Raw genomic sequence first — 18,395 nt, forward strand, 5'->3', positions numbered from 1 at the left:
AATTTCCAACATATGGTTTTAGATGTTTGAAAAAAAGTTGACAGACCACAGTAGCTCACTTTGTTGCGAGTTAATAAGGTGCTCTGTAAATAAAAAAGGTTTACATACTAAACATTTTGCTATCTTTTTTATGATATCGAATTCAAAGCCTATCAACCACCAACTCTTTATGGCTGATATTACTGAAAGAGTCACTATGAAACTTAAATAATTACTTTCTAACATTTTATTGTTTCTTGTAAAAGAATCATACAAAACAGAATTCATCAAAATTATATTCTGAAAATAATGAGCATATTATGAATATCTTAAATATCTTAAACAATATACACAGCACAGACCGAGACACAAATATAACAATTATCTTTAATTAGCTTTACTGTGTTTCATGATTTCTTAGTTTGACCAACCTTATCTTCCTTTTAAAGTTATGAGGCTTTAAAAATAACTCTTAAGTGCCATACTTAGATTTTTTTTCTGGCCCGCAACAAATATTAACAAGAAATGCCTTTGCAGGTACCAGCTACCTTTATGTTACATCTCCACAGTGTCCTGACCATTGAGTCCATAAAATAGAAATAAATATTGAGAGAGTAAAGTCATGGTTGATATGAGATGTTAAATTGTTTATGACTCCGCCTCCTGAGCTTCCTGAGCCTCTTCCTGATTCCCAGATTCTGCTGGTTCCTGTTTTGGCTCAGCAGGTGCTTCCTCTTCTTGGTTCCCAGCACCATCCAGGTTTTCCCCTGTTTTCTCAGCTTGAACAGGAGATGGTGGTTTATCTTGTTGTTCTTGTGTCTCTGTTTGTTCTGGTGTTTTTGTTCCTTCTGAAATAATCGATAATCCTCAAATATGGTTTTTAATGGTAACAAATACTAGAAAATATATAGTAACTAAAAACAAATAACTAATTTCGTGATTTTTTTTTTTAATTTTTACTTTTGGTTACATGGATATATGGTATTACTTCTTGCTTAAATATAATAGCATTATGTTCAGTTTCAAAATAACATTTTATTTGCAATATAAAAATTGCCAACATGTAAAAATTCAGCTTAAAATTTTCTCGCATTTGGTAATGTTGTTATACAAAAGAGGCTGTAAAAAGAATTAATACAGGACTAGAAAATACAAAATATAAAGACATTACATAACTTAAAATTAGTTTAATAAAAGAAAGTTCATGCAGGAAGAATTAACTAAAAATTCAAATTAACATTCTATATTGATTTGTATGGTTTTTATTTTTGATATTTCTACGTAATGCACCTATCAATGTTTTGCCCCAGGGAGTTGGCAGCATGCTACCCAAGGAGAATTAGAAAAAGTAAATGTATACAGACACAAAATGGAGCAAAAATTTGTTTGAATGAAGATATTTTTCTAGCATCAAAAAATGACCCCCTTTTTTGTTTTGATTTCTGTCCAGCTTTGACAATATTTTTCAAGGAAAGGTTAGTTACTGACATTTAAAATGGGTCCTGGTGTATGCTGCAGCCACTGGAAGTTTTTCAATTACATTTTAGATAAAGAAGATGAGCCTATATTCCCTTCTCCCGGGATCTAAAATCCAGTCACATCTATTTCCGACAACACCCCATTGTTCGTCGAAATCCTGCACATCAAGTAACGGCTTCTGTCTAAAGTCATGTGTATCCCCACCACCCACTAACAGAGGCAAAACATTGAAAGGTGCATAATGATAAGCGAGTATAATATAGAAAAAGCCATAGTGCAATGAATCACTCACATGTCAGTGAGTTGCAATGTTTGTTGATATAATTAGCACTTTAAAGCACTTCCAAAAGTAAACCAATGATAAATAGGATGTGTGAAACATAACAAAAACTGAGAATAGCAAAAGCTATACAGACATGAATATACTGTATATCACTTATCAAAATGTTTCTCAAAAGATAATGAATAAGACTAAAAGGCCTTTGGCCTCCGCCAAATAATATGTTGCGACATCACTATTGCTGTGTTTTAACTTAAATGCGCATGGATTTTTCATATATGAATAGAAAACCAAACATTTTAAACATGAAATAGAAAAAAACACCAGCTCTAGAATAGTGTGCAACCTATTTTTTTTAGCAATCAGAGCGAGTTATTTTCTAAAAAATGTGGCTTCTTTTTCTTGAAGACCAATATGACTGTAGCAGTAATTTTTGAAGAGCGGCTGTACACCCTAAGAGCATCAACTGGATGCCTCTGATTGGTCAAACGTAAATTTCACACTATGTCAGATTGAGTCCATGAAGAGAATTCTTTGAGAAAAGGAAACCTCAGTCAGTCACTCCGCTACACTCTGTTCCCCTCCCTATCGGTTTCTTTTTCACGAAAATTACACTTCATAAACTCTATCTATAACATAAAAAAAATCAACAGTGTGGTTCTTGTTGCGCTTGAACCACAACAGGAAAATAATTATGAACAATTACATGTCTATAGCCGATTATATTAAATTAGTAGTGAAAGAAAAAAGTTTTGGCCTATTTAAAACGAAGCAGAGGAAATTTAACACCTTAAACAGAAATGACATTTTAAAAGTGAACAACTATACATAGCTCTGAGTTAGTTTTATCATCTGTATATTTAGTTAAATTCTTTTTTTTTAATCAAGAAGTATACTACAAGGAACAAAGAGCATAATTATGAGCCTCACCATGAGAAAACCAACACGGTGCATATGCGACCAGCCTGGATCAAGTCTGGGCATCGCCGCAGTCTGGTCAGGATCCATGCTGTTCGCTGACGGTTTCTCTAATTGCAATAGGCTTTGAAAACGAACAGCATGGTCTGCGCAGTCTGGTCTGTATCCATGCTGGTTGCAAATGCGCAATGCTCGGGTGAGTTTTTGTGATCGCTCGATTACCGTCGTCTGTCTTTCTGTCGTCTGTCAACATTTAGCTTGTGTATGCGATAGCGGCTGTATTTTTCAACTGATCTTCATGAAATTTAGTCAGAATGATTACCTTGATAAAATCTAGGCCGAGTTAGAAAATGGGTCATCTTGGGTCAAAAACTAGGTCACTAGGTCAAATCAAAGAAAAACCTTGTGTATGCGATACAGGCTGTATTTTTCAATTGATCTTCATGAATTTTGGTCAGAATAATAATCTTGATGAAATCTAGGCCAAGTTCGAAAATGGTTTATCTGGGTTCAGAAACTAGGTCACCAGGTCAAATCAAGGAAAAACTTTGTGTATGCCATAGAGGCTGTATTTTTCAATGATCTTCATGAAATTTGGTCGGAATGATTGCCTTGATGAAATCTAGGTTGAGTTTGAATATGGGTCATCTGAGGTCAAAAACTAGGTCACTAGGTCAAAATATAGAAAAATCATGTGTATGCGATAGGGACTGTATTTTTCAATTGATTTTCATGAAATTTGGTCAGAATGATTGCCTTGATGAAATCTAGGTTAAGTTTGAAAATGGGTCATCTAGGGTCGAAAAGTAGGTCACTAGGTCAACCAAAGAAAAGCCTTGTGTATGCGATAGAGGCTGTATTTTTTCAACTGATCTTCATGAAATTTTGTCAGATTGATTACCTTGATGAAATCTAGGCCAAGTTTGAATATGGGTCATCTTGGGTCAAAAACTAGGTCACTAGGTCATATCAAGAAAAAAGCTTGTGTATGCAATAGGGACTGCATTTTACACCAAATCTTCATGAAATTTGATCACAATATTTGTCTGGATGAAATCTAGGTCAAGATTAAATATGGGTCATCTGGTGTCAAAAACAAGAAAAACCTTGTGTACACAATAGGGGCTGCATTTAACACTTGATATTCATAAAATTTGGTCAGAATGATTACCTTGATGAAATCTAGATCAATGTCAAATACAGGTCATCTGGGGTCAAAAACTAGTTTACTAGTTCAAGTCAAAGAAAAACCTTGTGTATGTGATAGAGGCTGTATTTTTCAACTGATCTTCATGAAATTTTGTCAGAATAATAGCCTTGATGAAATCTAGGCCAAGTTTGAAAATGGGTCATCTGGGGTCAAAAACTAGGTCACTAGGTCAAATCAAAGAAAATACTTGTTTACACTCAAGATTTTTGCACCAATTTTAATGAAAATTGGTCAGAATATTTGTTTCCATGAAATCACTAGGTCAAACATGTTTACACTGTTATGGTGTGTTTCTCAGGTGAGCATCCTAGGGTCATCTTGGCCCTCTTGTTTCATGGTGTGGCTCATATATAAAGGTGTTTCATTTTTGCACTGCTTTAGGTAAGAAATGAATAGATATTACTTATGATTATATTGTAGAGTGATGCTGCATTAGGCTAGATGCTGTAACAATTACATAGTAGATGGAAGGACAACAGCAATACTGCATCCAGCACAGGCCAGAGGCTAGATGATTTATTCTGATATAAAATATATGGCAAATGAAGAGTATTCAGTGGAGGTTAAAATGATGGGTGTAATGCCTAAAAAGTTCCTACTATGGATCGAAAAAAAAAAAGATACATGTTTTGATTTCCTATCATTAGGAAGAAATTCACAAATACTTCATAAAATTAAAAAATAAAACAGCAGAATTATTTTGTGAATATGCTTTATACAGTATACACATGTCTGTTTTTCTAACTCGTATAACAGCATTTGCTAACTTCAACATGAGGGTCATGAGGGCCATGATGGCCTTATAACGCTCACCAAAATAACTTATTTAAGCTTTAAATATCTATATGAGTTCTATAACAAAGAGAAAAAACAGCTATTTTAACAAAATCAGTGGCAATAACTCTGGTTTTATTTCACTCTTGTATAACTGACACATTCTTGACTATAAACAATCATTTCTGAAACCTTCTAGCCATGTTAATTTTGTAATAACTGCTCAAGATGTTTTGACAATGGAAACTAGAGCTAACACTGAGGAAGACAGTAGGTTCTATGGTGAACTTTTAAAGGGAAGGTGATCATGACCTTATACCAACACGTGTAACCCTGACCTTGGATCTAGTGACCAGGGTTGTATACTTGCTCATCATCTTGATGCTAGTTATATAAAAGTACTTCCCACGGTTTACATGATATGAAGCACAAAGAAAATAAAACTACTTGATCTTTCAGCATTTATGCTGGTTATTATTTAAAAATGGTTTCAGAGATAGGTCTACAGAAAGGAATTACAGACAGATGGATGGACCTTTGACTAAAAGACATGTCTTGACTGGTAAACAGTTTGTGCTAGCTTTATGATGATCCTTTCAGAGGTTAAGAAAATATGGAGCAGACGAAAATTAAGCTATTTGACCTTTGGCCTCCTATGTGATGGCGAACACTGTTTCTGAGATACGCCCCTGGAAAAGAATTAGGGTGGAAGGATGTGTGCATGACTCAATTATACTTCCAATAAGCTTCCTGTCTCGTGGGGGATAATAGGACAGAGGACAGACAACAGATAATGTGATGACGGATAATTGGTGATCACAACAGCTCACACCCTTGAGTACTCAAGGGTGAGCTATAAATGAAAGGATAAATATATTTATTAGTGTACATGATGATTACCTTGCAACAACCTGGGATGTGATCCCGTTGTTAGTCCTCTGTTAAAATGATAATAGTGAGTTAATAGACTGATGAAAATAATGATGTACTACTTTCAAGCTATCTATAAAGCTTATTAAAGAAACAACAGCACCAACTGAAGCTATTTTAGCCTTCTCCGTTTAACAAATGTAAATAATTATGTTTTGTATAGAATAGGAAATATGACAGAAATATTAAGGAAAAAAGTCTGCAAGGCCATTTTTAAAATATTACTGACCTGGTAAAGTAAGATAAGCAAATGAGATTTATTAGAGAGAGAGAGAGAGAGCAAGAAAGAAATTAGTATATACCAGGGTGGTCAATAACATTTTAAAATTAAGGGTTTGAACAGGAAAGTTTTTTATTTGTTTTGGCAGTTCTTCTTAAAATCGAAAACTTTCAAACCTATACAGGCAATGGAATCACCTAGTTTCGGTGTCTTATTGACCACTCTGACACAGTGAAACAAAACTGTCATGAACACACTAGTTCTACTTTAACTAACCTTGTTCACCAGTTGCCTCCCCTGTTGCCGAAGTCCTTCCCTCTGGCTGTATATCTTCAAGGTCGTCATCTTCTGATGCAAGATGAATACCAGTTACAATACCAGCTTTCCATTTGGAGATTATGTTTGGTTGGGCTTCATCATCGTCACCCTTTTCTTCTTTGTCCTTTACAAGTTGAATAATTTTTGAACTTTCAATTTACTATCAGAAACCAGAATGTCATTTTTTTTTTCTAATTTGAAAAAATAATGTTTAAACTTCCCATAGATGAAACTAAAGTGACAATATTATTTGCAGAACCCTGCCAAATTAAAACAATTTTTAATGCCTTTTGTTTTAAGTTTATCAGAGTGTCTATTACAGTAATGTAAAAATGGCATTAAGCACTCTGCATGTTGTAAACAATGGATGATAGTTAATGAAAATCTTCCTAACGATTTAAACAATAATAGTGGAGCTGAGATGGACCTTTTTAACCTTCAAGTCCGACTTTGACCTAGGACCTATTGACCTTGGTTGTGAGCTGTACATATGAGCCGTGCCAAGAGAAAACCAACATAATGGATTTGCGACCAGCATGGATCCAGACCAGCCTGCGCATCCGCGCAGTCTGGCCAGGATCCATGCTGTTCGCTAACAGTTTCTCCAATTCCAATAGGCTTTAAAACCGAACAGCATGGATCCTGACCAGACTGCGCGGATGCGCAGGCTGGTCTGGATCCATGCTGGTCGCAAACCCACTATGTTGGTTTTCTCATGGCACGGCTCATATAGTCTTGATTAGGTTCACAACAGATGCTAGTCTTAAAATTTATGAAATTTTTCCCAGCGGTTCAAAAGATACGCAGCAGACATGATGGATGGATGGACAAACTGACATGCTGTAGCAAAATTATTTAAGTTGAAAAAGGGGTATAATATTGCTAAACTGTAACCCAGAGTTATGAAACATGTCATCCTATGGTGCCAAAGATGTGTAGAAAATCAGAAAATATTTGGTCAAGTAATTCTGAAAAACTCACTTACATGCACAACAGTCACAAAATTTCTATGTTAAAAAGGGGCATAATACTGAAAAATAACATTAGAAGTTAGAGTTGTGTAACTTGACCCCAGGAGTCAACTCATGATGCTAAAGATATGTGTGAAGTCTGAAAGAATTTGACCGATTAATTTTTGAGAAACCTGCTTATATGTAAATCTTTAACCTGTAATTTTATGTTAAATTTTAAGGGACATAATTTTAACAAAATGTCTTTTGTTACTAAGCACATACTAATTATTAGAGTAAACTTTCATGCCTCTAGGTTAAACACTTTTTGAGTAATATATGACATCAAGCCTTTAATGCACAGACAGGACAGGCAGGTTGACAAAGGAAGACAAAATTACTTGTCCCAAAACAGGAGCATAAAAAGTTAAAAAGCTTAAAAGTTATAAGCCAACATCTCCGCTGAGTCAAGACCTGACATGTGTTGATTGTGTTTACCACAACAATATCCCACTGTAAGCAATAAATCAGTGGTACTTATGCAAGGGAGGGTTCTAAGAAATACACAGCATTCACAATTCACATTAAAACAAGAGCTGTCTCCATAGGATGACACATGCCCCCGATGGCACTTTGAATGAACAGTTATGGCCGATGTTAAGAGTTTAGGACCTTTGACCTACGGAGCTGGGTCTTGCGCGCAACACGTCGTCTTACTGTGTCACACATTCATGCGTAGTTATTTTAAAATCCATGCATGAATGACAAAGATATGGACCGGACACACCCATCAATGCACTATCATGAAAAATGACCTTTAACGTCTAAGTGTGATCTTGACCTTTGAGCTACGGACCTGGGTCTTGCGCACGACACGTCGTCTTACTGTGGTACACATTCATGCCAAGTTATTTGAAAATCCATCATTGGATGACAAAGATATGGACCGGACACGCCCATCAATGCACTATCCTTTAACGTCTAAGTGTGACCTTGACCTTTGAGCTACGGACCTGGGTCTTGCGCGCGACACGTCGTCTTACTGTGGTACACATTCATGCCAAGTTATTTGAAAATCCATCCATGGATGACAAAGATATAAACCGGACACACCCATCAAAGCACTATCCTTTAAAGTCTAAGTGTGACCTTGACCTTTGAGCTACGGACCTGGGTCTTGCGCGCGACACGTCGTCTTACTGTGGTACACATTCATGCCAAGTTATTTGAAAATCCATCCATGGATGACAAAGATATAAACCGGACACACCCATCAAAGCACTATCCTTTAAAGTCTAAGTGTGACCTTGACCTTTGAGCTACGGACCTGGGTCTTGCGCGCGACACGTCGTCTTACTGTGGTACACATTCATGCCAAGTTATTTGAAAATCCATCCATCAATGACAAAGATATGGACCGGACACGCCCATCAATGCACTATCCTTTAATGTCTAAGTGTGACCTTGACCTTTGAGCTACGGACCTGGGTCTTGCGCGTGACACGTCGTCTTACTGTGGTACACATTCAGCCAAGTTATTTGAAAATCCATCCATCGATGACAAAGATATGGACCGGACACGAAAATTGCGGACAGACTGACAGACCGACAGACTGACAGACCGACGGACCGACAGACGGTTCAAAAACTATATGCCTCCCTTCGGGGGCATAAAAATTGTTTTTCAAATGTTTGACGTCGTAGCCACTATATAAATTTCATATTATGCTACTGTGATAAAGCTGTGAAACTGATGTCATTGTTAGTAATTGTTGTGGTCTATCATAAGTAAAGAAAGAATAAATTTTGAAGTTTTAGCAGGAAAAGCTAACAATTTTTGTGATAAAAAGAATATTATATTTTTGCCCTTCCACAAAGAATCTGTTAAACGCATCGAATAAAACTGATAATTTGCAAGACAGAACCTCACGTGTTTTTTTAAAATTTCATTCAACTTATTTAATAAATTCCATATGAGAAATCACTCATGTAGTATCCTCTATGTATTATACATAAAGTTATAACTGTATTAAGTGTCCAACACTTTAAGTGGATTATGTTCATTGTGTTGAGTTGAAGGCATTTTACAATGTTTGCAGAAACAGAAATCTTACCTGCTCAATGCCTAAATATTCACCATGCTGTTCACAGCCAATATCAAAAACATATTTGCCCTTTCCCATTGGCTAAAACAGAAAATGATTTTACACACATTAATTATGTTAAAATGGACATCTGAAGTGAATATTGCTGTGTTTAAATGTACACATTTTTTTTATATCAAAATTTTTAAGGATAAAGGTGCGCTTACAGCATTTATAGAAATATTGGACATCTTATCAAAAACTACAAATAATTGTATACAATTCAGTAAAGGATTCTCTCTTAGACTCTACCTGACTTGGATATATACTATAAATGTTATCAACTTACTCTGTCCTCTTTGAAAACTCCTACATACTTATGATTAGCATGTACAAGTTCTCCATGTCCGTCTCTCTTTCCAAGGTTCCAAGTTCCTACATATTTTGTACCAGTGGCAGCATATGTGTATGAACCTTGTCCATGTCTTACATGATTCAACCATTCACCCTCATATGTATCACCATTTACATAAAAATATTTACCAAAACCGCACCTCTGGTCATCTACCCAGCTACCTGTCGAAAATATATTATAATACCTTAATGTTAAACATTAAATTGACATTTAAAACGATAAAAATGAAGCTTGAACTTTTAAAGTCTGATAACTACTGTATTTTGTAATTTAGACATGAATGTTTTAAAAGTATAAAAGCAGTGTTTTAAAAGGAGATAAGCATCTGAGACAAATTTTCTGAAGTTCTGAACACAACAGACTTTATGATAATATTATTATTTTTAAAAACAATTTAACACATGCACCACATTTCAATTCTTCAACTTTTTCTCTATGTCAAATATTCTTTATATATACTTACCCTGTGTAAATGGAGATCTATATTCAAATTTGAAAATGAAGAAAGCACCTGCATACAAAGTTTCATCATAATATTTTGTTCCAAAATTGAATTACTGATCACAGTGATCAGCTTTATTTTCTTATTTACCACACCATCCCAATTCACAGTATGAATATCTAACTTGGGTTTGTATTTTGGGCTTCTAGGTCTAGGTCATTATTATTTAAAATATATCCCAAGTCTAGTCAGAATAGATCAATGCAAATTGAGGCTATTGGCTAAACACATTTTTTTCTTATTTTCAGTTCCAGTGACCTTGACACTGACAATACGGAGCTGAAATGCAATCCCCAACTAGGTCTCCCTAGACTTTTTATCCCTGAAAGCTACCCCTGTATTAAATTCCATGGCAACATTCATCCCATAACTGAGTTACTGACTGTATATCATATTTCTATTTTCAGCAACAGCAACCTTGACCTTGATCCCAACATCCCTAGATACACTTCCAACCAGAACTTTATATAAGCCCTTTATACACCAAATTTGGTGACAATATATCAATTTGACTTAAACTTATTATTATGAAAATCCATATCACAATTTAATAAACTGAAACCCTGGTAGGGTATTTTCTCTCTCTGCTAATTTCATACCCTTATGCCCTGTTCTACACACTTTTAACTTCTCAACTGTTTTTTTTTCTTATTAGCTGACCAGCTTTCAGGACAACATTAGATATTTAGAATGAAGGAAAAAGAGAAATACAGCTGGGCACTAATAATAATATTTGTACAGAAACTTACGTACCTTCGTATCTTGAACCATCTGGATATATAAAAGTACCATTGCCATGTTTCTTGTTTTTGATATATTCGCCTGTGTATCTGGAACCATTCTTAAATCTGAAATTTATTTTTATTACTCGGTTAATAATGCAACCTCTAACTTTATAAGAAAAAAAGTAGCAAACAAAAATATACTTCAGCACTAAAAAGTATCATACTAGTATTTCAAGTTTTTGAGTGATTTAGGCCAAAAGAAACTGTTTAATAGAGGGAACATTTTCAATAAAAGATGGAACAAGCAAGCGAAAGTTTTATTTCAGTTTCATTTTTCTCAGTTTTGTGGTGCATATTTTTAGCTCACCTGTCACATAGTGACAAGGTGAGCTTTTGTGATCACCCTTCGTCCATCATCCGTGCGTCAGTCCGTCAACAATTTCTTGTCTGCGCGATAGTGGTTTCATTTATGATTTTATTTTAACCAAACTTGCACACAACTTGTATCACCATAAGATCTCGGTTCCTTACTTGAACTGGCCAGATTCAATAATGGGTTCCAGAGTTATGGCCCCTGAAAGGGCCAAAATTAGCTATTTTGACCTTGTCTGCACAATAGCAGCTTTATTTATGATTTGATTTTAACCAAACTTGCAAACAACTTGTATCACCATAAGATCTCGGTTTCTTTCTTGAACTGGCCAGATTCCATTATGGATTCCAGAGTTATGGCCCCTGAAAGGGCCAGAATTAGCTAATTTGACCTTGTCTGCACTATAGCAACTTCATTTATGATTTTATTTTAACCAAACTTGCACACAACTTGTATCACCATAAGATCTTGGTTCCTTTCTTGAACTGGCGAGATTCCTTAATGGGTTCCACAGTTATGGCCCCTGATATGGCCAGAATTAGCTATTTTGACTTTGTCTGCACAATAGCAGCTTCATTTATGATTTGAATTTAATCAAACTTGCACAAAACTTGTGTCACCATAAGATCTCGGTTCCTTTCTTGAACCAGCCAGTTGGCTTAATGGGTTCCAGAGTTATGGCCCCTGAAAGGGCCAAAATTAGCTATTTTGACCTTGTCTGCACAATAGCAGCTTCATTTATGATTTGATTTTAACCAAACTTGCACACAACTTGTATCACCACAAGATCTTGCTTCCTTTCTTCAACTGGCGAGATTCCATCATGGGTTCCAGAGTTATGGCCCCTTGAAGGTCAGGTATTGGCTATTTTGGCTTTTGCAGCCATATAGAGACTTCATTTATGGTTTTAATTCGATACAAACTTCCAAAATATCTTCAACAACAATAAATCTTGGATTCCATGACAAATCTGATCCAAATGTAGGTTCCAGAGTTATTTTATATCTGATTGGCTCCCCTGATTGTAATCAAAATGGATTTATATCAGTAAGTACTTATGGGACTTATTTGAAATTTCATTATTGTTATTAGTTGGACTGAGACAATCAGGGTAGATAACTATGGACTGATTTTATGTCAAATTACCTCCCTTTATTTCAAATTAAAATGGGTATATCTCCATAACTAATGAAGATACTGATCTGAAATTTCATTTATGTCAACAGATTTATTTGGCAGATCCTTCTTTTGTTCACTTACAATTTATTTTCTTTTAATTACTTCCCTTTTACGTTACTATAAATAGCTTATTTTTAGTAACTTTTTTATTATTGGCTGTAGGGAAAAACCGAGACCACTTTTCTGTGGTACAACATGGATAGTACCTCCAATTTTTAGGTGTATTTTGACATATCTATACCTTCTTGTCCTCAAGTGCAATGATAACAGGTGAGCGATATAGGGCCCTCATGGCCCTCTTGTTTTTTATAGTTATAGTTATAATCAATGACATGTTTTAAAATAATAGCACTGTGCATCATAAAAGTAATAAATATTCAACTACAGTCAAAATTTGTTCACTCGAACTCGGATCATTCGAGTACCACCCTTCTCTCAAACTCATCCTCAGGTCACAGCAAAGTCCCTATGTAACGTATATAATCTTTGATGGCTCAAACTACCGATAATTCAAACAAATTTGCCAGTCTCATCGAGTTTAAGAGAACGAAATTCGACTGTATTGCTCAGTGTAGCGTGGCTTAAAGAAAAGACTTCATGGAATACAAATTGAATACAAATTGCATGTTACTGTTGACACTACTCTTTACATTCACTATATGTTTTGTACAGGTAGAAAAAAACCTTTTATTTTTATATAAACAACAATTGGTGCAATAATACTGAAGGCAGTCCTTTCTACGAGATTGCAATGTTTGCTAGCCTTGAAGCCTTTGAAGTTTGATTTTGTGGGTGTGGTTGGAGAGAGGTGGGTGTTGAGGTTTGAGGAAGGAGTAAAATGTGGATTGTTGCATTCTTCAAATCGTCTCATCAACATCCACCTTTATTTAAAGTTGTGCTCTGGACACAAAATACAAAGGAAACTTAATGTTTGAAATCAATTTGTGACCTAGACCTTAGTCTTCATGACCAAGTTTATACGCTCTGCACATTGTCTCATTGCCATCTACCTGTATGCCAAGTCTGAAGTCAATATCTTGAATGATTATTAAGATTTGCTCTGGACTCAATATATGGTGGACAAATTTGACCTTCCAGCCCCATTTGTGACCTTGATCTTTGACCTACTGGCCAAGTTCATATGCTGTGCATATCCCCTTTTCACCACCTTCCTATATGCCAAGTTTAAAGTTAATACCTTGAATAGTTAGGTCCATGAAGTAATGGTGATCTGTACACAAATTATGAGGGACAAATTTGACCAGAGAAATCACTAGAAATCCCAGTCCATTATGCAGCAACATAATTTATATAACTGCCATACCTGTAAACACCATGACCATGTCTTTTTCCATTTTCATACAATCCTTCATATGTATCACCATTTGGCAGTGTAGCTTTTCCTTGACCATGTCTCTCATCTTTGTCATTTCTACTACCTTCATATTCCTGAAAAATTCAAAATCAGGTAAAATAAGGCAATCGGTAACAACAATGGATGCTCCCCGAAGCAAATATCTAAAGGGGGGTGGGAATTCAAAAACAGGGTCATAGAGTTATGGTTCTTAGTTACTGCACTTCCCGGCAAAGGCCTTAATAAATGTGTTAACTATAAAGTCAATCCTTTATAGTTTTCAACTGACACGCCAATCTTTTATACATAAGGGAGATATGATAACTAGAAATACATTCCGCATGCCCATGGGCAGAATGTCGAGCCTGCCAACACCTTTGGCCTCTAAGTGTGACCTTGACCTTAGACCTAGGGACCTGGTTTTTGTGAATGACACTCCATCTCATAATGGTGAACATTCATGCCAAGTTACAACAAAATCCCACAAGGCATAAAGAAGAAATGCTCCGGACAAACTTCAGTTTGAACTTTGACCTCCAACTGTGACCTTGACCTTTGAGATAGGAACATGGGGTTTGTGCATGACACTCTTTCTCATTGAGGTAAACTTTCATGCCAAAGATCAGTAAGATTGGTCGATGCATGTCAAAGTTATGGTCCGGACAAACTTCAATTTGACCTTTGACCTCCAACTGTGACCCTGACCTTTGAGATAGAAACATGGGGTTTGCGCATCACACCCCTTCTCATTGAGGTAAACATTTGTGCCACACATAAACAAGTTTGGTCCATGCATGTCAAAGTTATGGTCCGGACAAAATCGGACGCATGCACATACACCGACCCGCCAAAAGTGATGACTATATCGAGCTCACCGCAAGCGGGCTCGACAAAAATAGTGTAATCTAGAGTTATTTTTCGTATGTACCAAGTCTCCTTCAATGTGTTCTATAAGAATTTAAAGTTTGAAGAAAGTATCTCTAATAGTTCAGATGCTCTGGATGAAGTTTTTAACACAAAGGGAGGTAATTAAAAATGAGCCAGTAGAGTTATGGTTCTTAGTTATTGCACTTCCTCTCTCTGACCTCTATAAATGTGTCAAGTATTGAGTCAATTATTTATATACTTTTCAAGAAACCATCAGAACGGTTTTCATACATAAAGGGAGATATTTCAAAAACAGGGTAACCTAGAGATATTGTTCTTCTCTCACTGATTTCTATCAACATGTAAAGTATTAAATTAATTTCTCATATAGTTTTCAAGTTATGCTCTGGACAAGCTTCTTTCACACGAGGGGAGATAATTCAAAAATGGGATCAGCTAAAGTTATGGTTCTTTATCATTGCAAAATTATCCTCTAACTGACCTCTATCTATATGTAAAGTATCGTGTCGATCCCTTTATAGAACTTTTTGGATTTAGGCTCCGGACAAGCATTTTTACATAAAGGGAGGTAATTCAAAATTGTGACCACCTAGAGTTATGGTTCCTTATTACTGCAGAGTTATAGGTCCTGGTTACTGCACTTCCTTTCAATTTGTGTGAAGTATCAAGTAATTCCTTCTTACAGTTTTCAAATTATGCTGCAGACAAACTTTTTTTCACATAAGGGGAGATAATTCAAAAATGGGGTTAGCTAGAGTTATGGTTCTTTGACATTGCTCTTCCTCTCACTAACCTCTATCAATAATTCTAATATGCTTTTCTCTGTTAAAACACACTTACGCTAGAATGATGTCACGTTAACGTGCGATGACTTCAAAGTTTTTGCTGCGACCAAGAAAGAGCGCTACTATATTTTATCTACTGTTGTAGATTAAGGGCATATTAGAAACGAAATAATGTATGGCAAAATCGTGTATTAACACTATTTATACACTCGGGCAGTAATACGTCGTACAAATAATTTAATAGTGTTAAAACAATCTTTTGCTATAAATTATTTCTTAAATAAAGTATTAAGTCAATCCCTTTCATAGTTTTGGACTAAGACTCTTGACAAGCTTTTTACAAAAAGGGAGATGATTCAAAAATGGGACCATAAAGAGTTATTGTTCCTTATTACTGCACTTTTCTCTCAATGAGCTCTATCATTGTGTGAAGTTACAACTTAAGTACTTTAAATACTTTTTGAGTTATGCTCCAGACAAGAAGTATGATGAACAGACGGACATGGTGGCAACTATATGCTTTGGGGAGCCTAAAAATACTTCACAGGTTCCTTTTGAAATTTAATCTGTGTTAAATCATCAATCTGGGGCTTTTTTTTTGAATAACTCACGGTAAAGTGAAAGTTGAAGATCAGGAACAGCATGAAAAAATAGGTACTTGCTAATGAGCTAATAAAAAAGTACACTGAAACAGAAAAAATCCATGTTTATTTGTAACCGTATTTACACACAGATCTAATTCTTATCAATTTCTAAATGTTTATTTTTATTGAAGGCATTCAAGTGGCAATACAATAACATATATTTTTGACCTTGCTCAATTTATATATAGGAAGTCTGGCATTTTTACCAAAACATGTATATAAACACTAAACAGAGACACATTTTCTTGTGACTTCTTTTATTCTATATTTTGTTTCCAAAATGGATACCAGGATAAAAAACAATATATTGTGGGACTTAAAATGACATCATTTACCTTGGACTGTTAGTATGCATTTATTCGGTTTGGATGTGCTTTCGTTAGGTTTATTGGACAATATACGGTTAAAGTCCCTTCTATTTACAGAATGAACAAATACAAGGGAGTAAAAAAATATGTTGATTTAGTATCGCTTCTGTATGTCAGTGAATATAACATTCTTCATTCTGTAGAAGGGACTATTACCTGACAATTCCGCCTATTGTTTTTTGTCATGATTATGTAATCACATTTTTGTAATTTGACATATTCAAAAGATACCAATATATAGAGGATATTACATGAGTGTCTTTTCGTATTGAATTTATTAAACTCGTTGAATAAAATGATAAAATGCGAGGCTCTGCCGAGCATTTTATCAATTTTATTCAACGAGTTTAATAAATTCAATATGGAAAGTCACAAATGTAATATTCTTTTTATCACATGTTAGCCTTTTCTGTCGAAACATCAAAAATTCTACTTCCTTCTTCTATATAAACAAGTCAATTTGACCAACGTCTCCTATACTATAAACGACGTCGACGTCAAAGCTTTATTACACTAGTGTATTATCATTTTTATTTAATGGCTTTATTACACTCCCGCGACGCCAAACGTGATAAAAACTGATATAACACTGGGAGCATGAAACACAGCTGAAGGCAAAATATATCCCCACACAACCTATTTTCAAACACAACCTATTTTCAACCACCTAGGACTTTGTATGATAAAAATCTTTACAAGCCAAATTTATCAGTTGTGATTGTTTCACTGTTTACAGCAGAGACAGAACATGTTAGGAACCTATTCGCCTTCAGTTTTGGTACTTAGAAAATTATATAAATTCCATTTATGTAGCAGTACTGTGTTTTCATGAGGTTTTTCTTATTACTAAAAAACCTGCATCTTTCCTTGTCTACTACCTATTCTTGCTTAAGCCAATGTCAGTATTTATATATCTTTTGCATTAAATGTTTATTGCTTAACACATGCTTACTGCCATAATTGTGAAGCATATTATTATTAAATTATTTTGACAATGCAATCATGATGCCTGTCCTTGCAACATTTTTTTCATTTTCTAAGCAATTTGAAATATTTGGAGTGTCAAAAGCTTACCGACTATATAATACATTGTCATATTTGACAGCTATCAATGTAGCAGATGTGACACCCTGGTTCTCTTGAGTAATTGAGCACATGATATAGTCCTTTAGATAATGCACTAACTTTTGGCTGCCATTTACTTTACCCTACCCCCTGTAATTTAGGTGCCAATTTAGGCAAGAGTACCTACAGTATATTGATCTGCCATGTTGGTTTTAGTGTTTGTTGCCAGACCTGAATTTTGGGTGTATTATGTTTGCCATGTTGTAATGAAACTACAGTAAAAGTTTAGTGCCGTTTCATTTTGCTGGAAGGAAAATACCACCTGTGTTCAAATTTAGGTTGTAAATTTTCAGCATGACTTCCTACTGATGGCTTTCAAAATCATCCTGCCAGGGATTCGATCAGTTAAAAACTTGAAACTTAAATGGTATGTTTTATAGCACTTATGCTGATAGAAAGTGTTAGACAATAAACCAAAGATTTCGACTTGCATTTATACAAAACTGCACAGAAAACTTGTTAAGCGGTTGAAAACTGGTTGTGCCGGGATATCTGACACACAAGTTTTCATGACAGGACCCAGTTGCACAGATTTTTAATACGTACATTAATTTTCATTCATTTAAAATAAAGATACCCCGTATTTTTTTTTTTTAAGACATTTTTTAAACTAGCTCTACCATTATTACAGGGACCTCTAGTCTAAAGTGCAAGTGCTCCCAAAAGTTACCAACTTCAACAAGTACAATTTTATTTACAAATTCGGTGGTACAATAACATATGAATAATACTTACCCCTAAGTATGGCCCTTGTTCCTCTTCAAATTCTTCAGAACCAACATCAGACATTTTGACGGTTGTGTGTTGCGAAAACAGAAAAATAAGTGACTGCACTCGGATTGTCTAAGATTTAACCGATGTAATCAAACCGTTGCTACGTTTTCATAACATCCGG

The 18,395-nt window shown here is 35.3% G+C and overlaps 1 protein-coding gene across 2 annotated transcripts; it reads right to left on the minus strand.

The window, feature by feature from the left end:
- Positions 1–211: 211 nt before the first annotated feature.
- On the minus strand, positions 212–18,394 carry LOC123559635 (radial spoke head 1 homolog). 2 transcript variants are annotated; one of them, XM_053552530.1, is made up of 8 exons: positions 18,236–18,394; positions 13,661–13,785; positions 10,813–10,907; positions 9,492–9,718; positions 9,173–9,244; positions 6,067–6,232; positions 5,541–5,578; positions 690–827 (listed from the first exon to the last, which is right to left on the minus strand). In XM_053552530.1, the coding sequence occupies exons 1-7, from the start codon at positions 18,287–18,289 to the stop codon at positions 5,571–5,573; spliced, it is 747 nt and encodes a 248-aa protein (XP_053408505.1). In that variant the 5' UTR covers positions 18,290–18,394; the 3' UTR covers positions 690–827; positions 5,541–5,570. The 2 variants fall into 2 exon arrangements, with proteins under 2 accessions (XP_045207541.1, XP_053408505.1); XM_045351606.2 differs by lacking the exon at positions 5,541–5,578 and having other exon boundaries at positions 212–827.
- Between the last annotated feature and the right edge of the window lies 1 nt (position 18,395).

This window comes from Mercenaria mercenaria, chromosome 10, assembly GCF_021730395.1.
Source record: "Mercenaria mercenaria strain notata chromosome 10, MADL_Memer_1, whole genome shotgun sequence".
Taxonomy (NCBI): domain Eukaryota; kingdom Metazoa; phylum Mollusca; class Bivalvia; order Venerida; family Veneridae; genus Mercenaria; species Mercenaria mercenaria.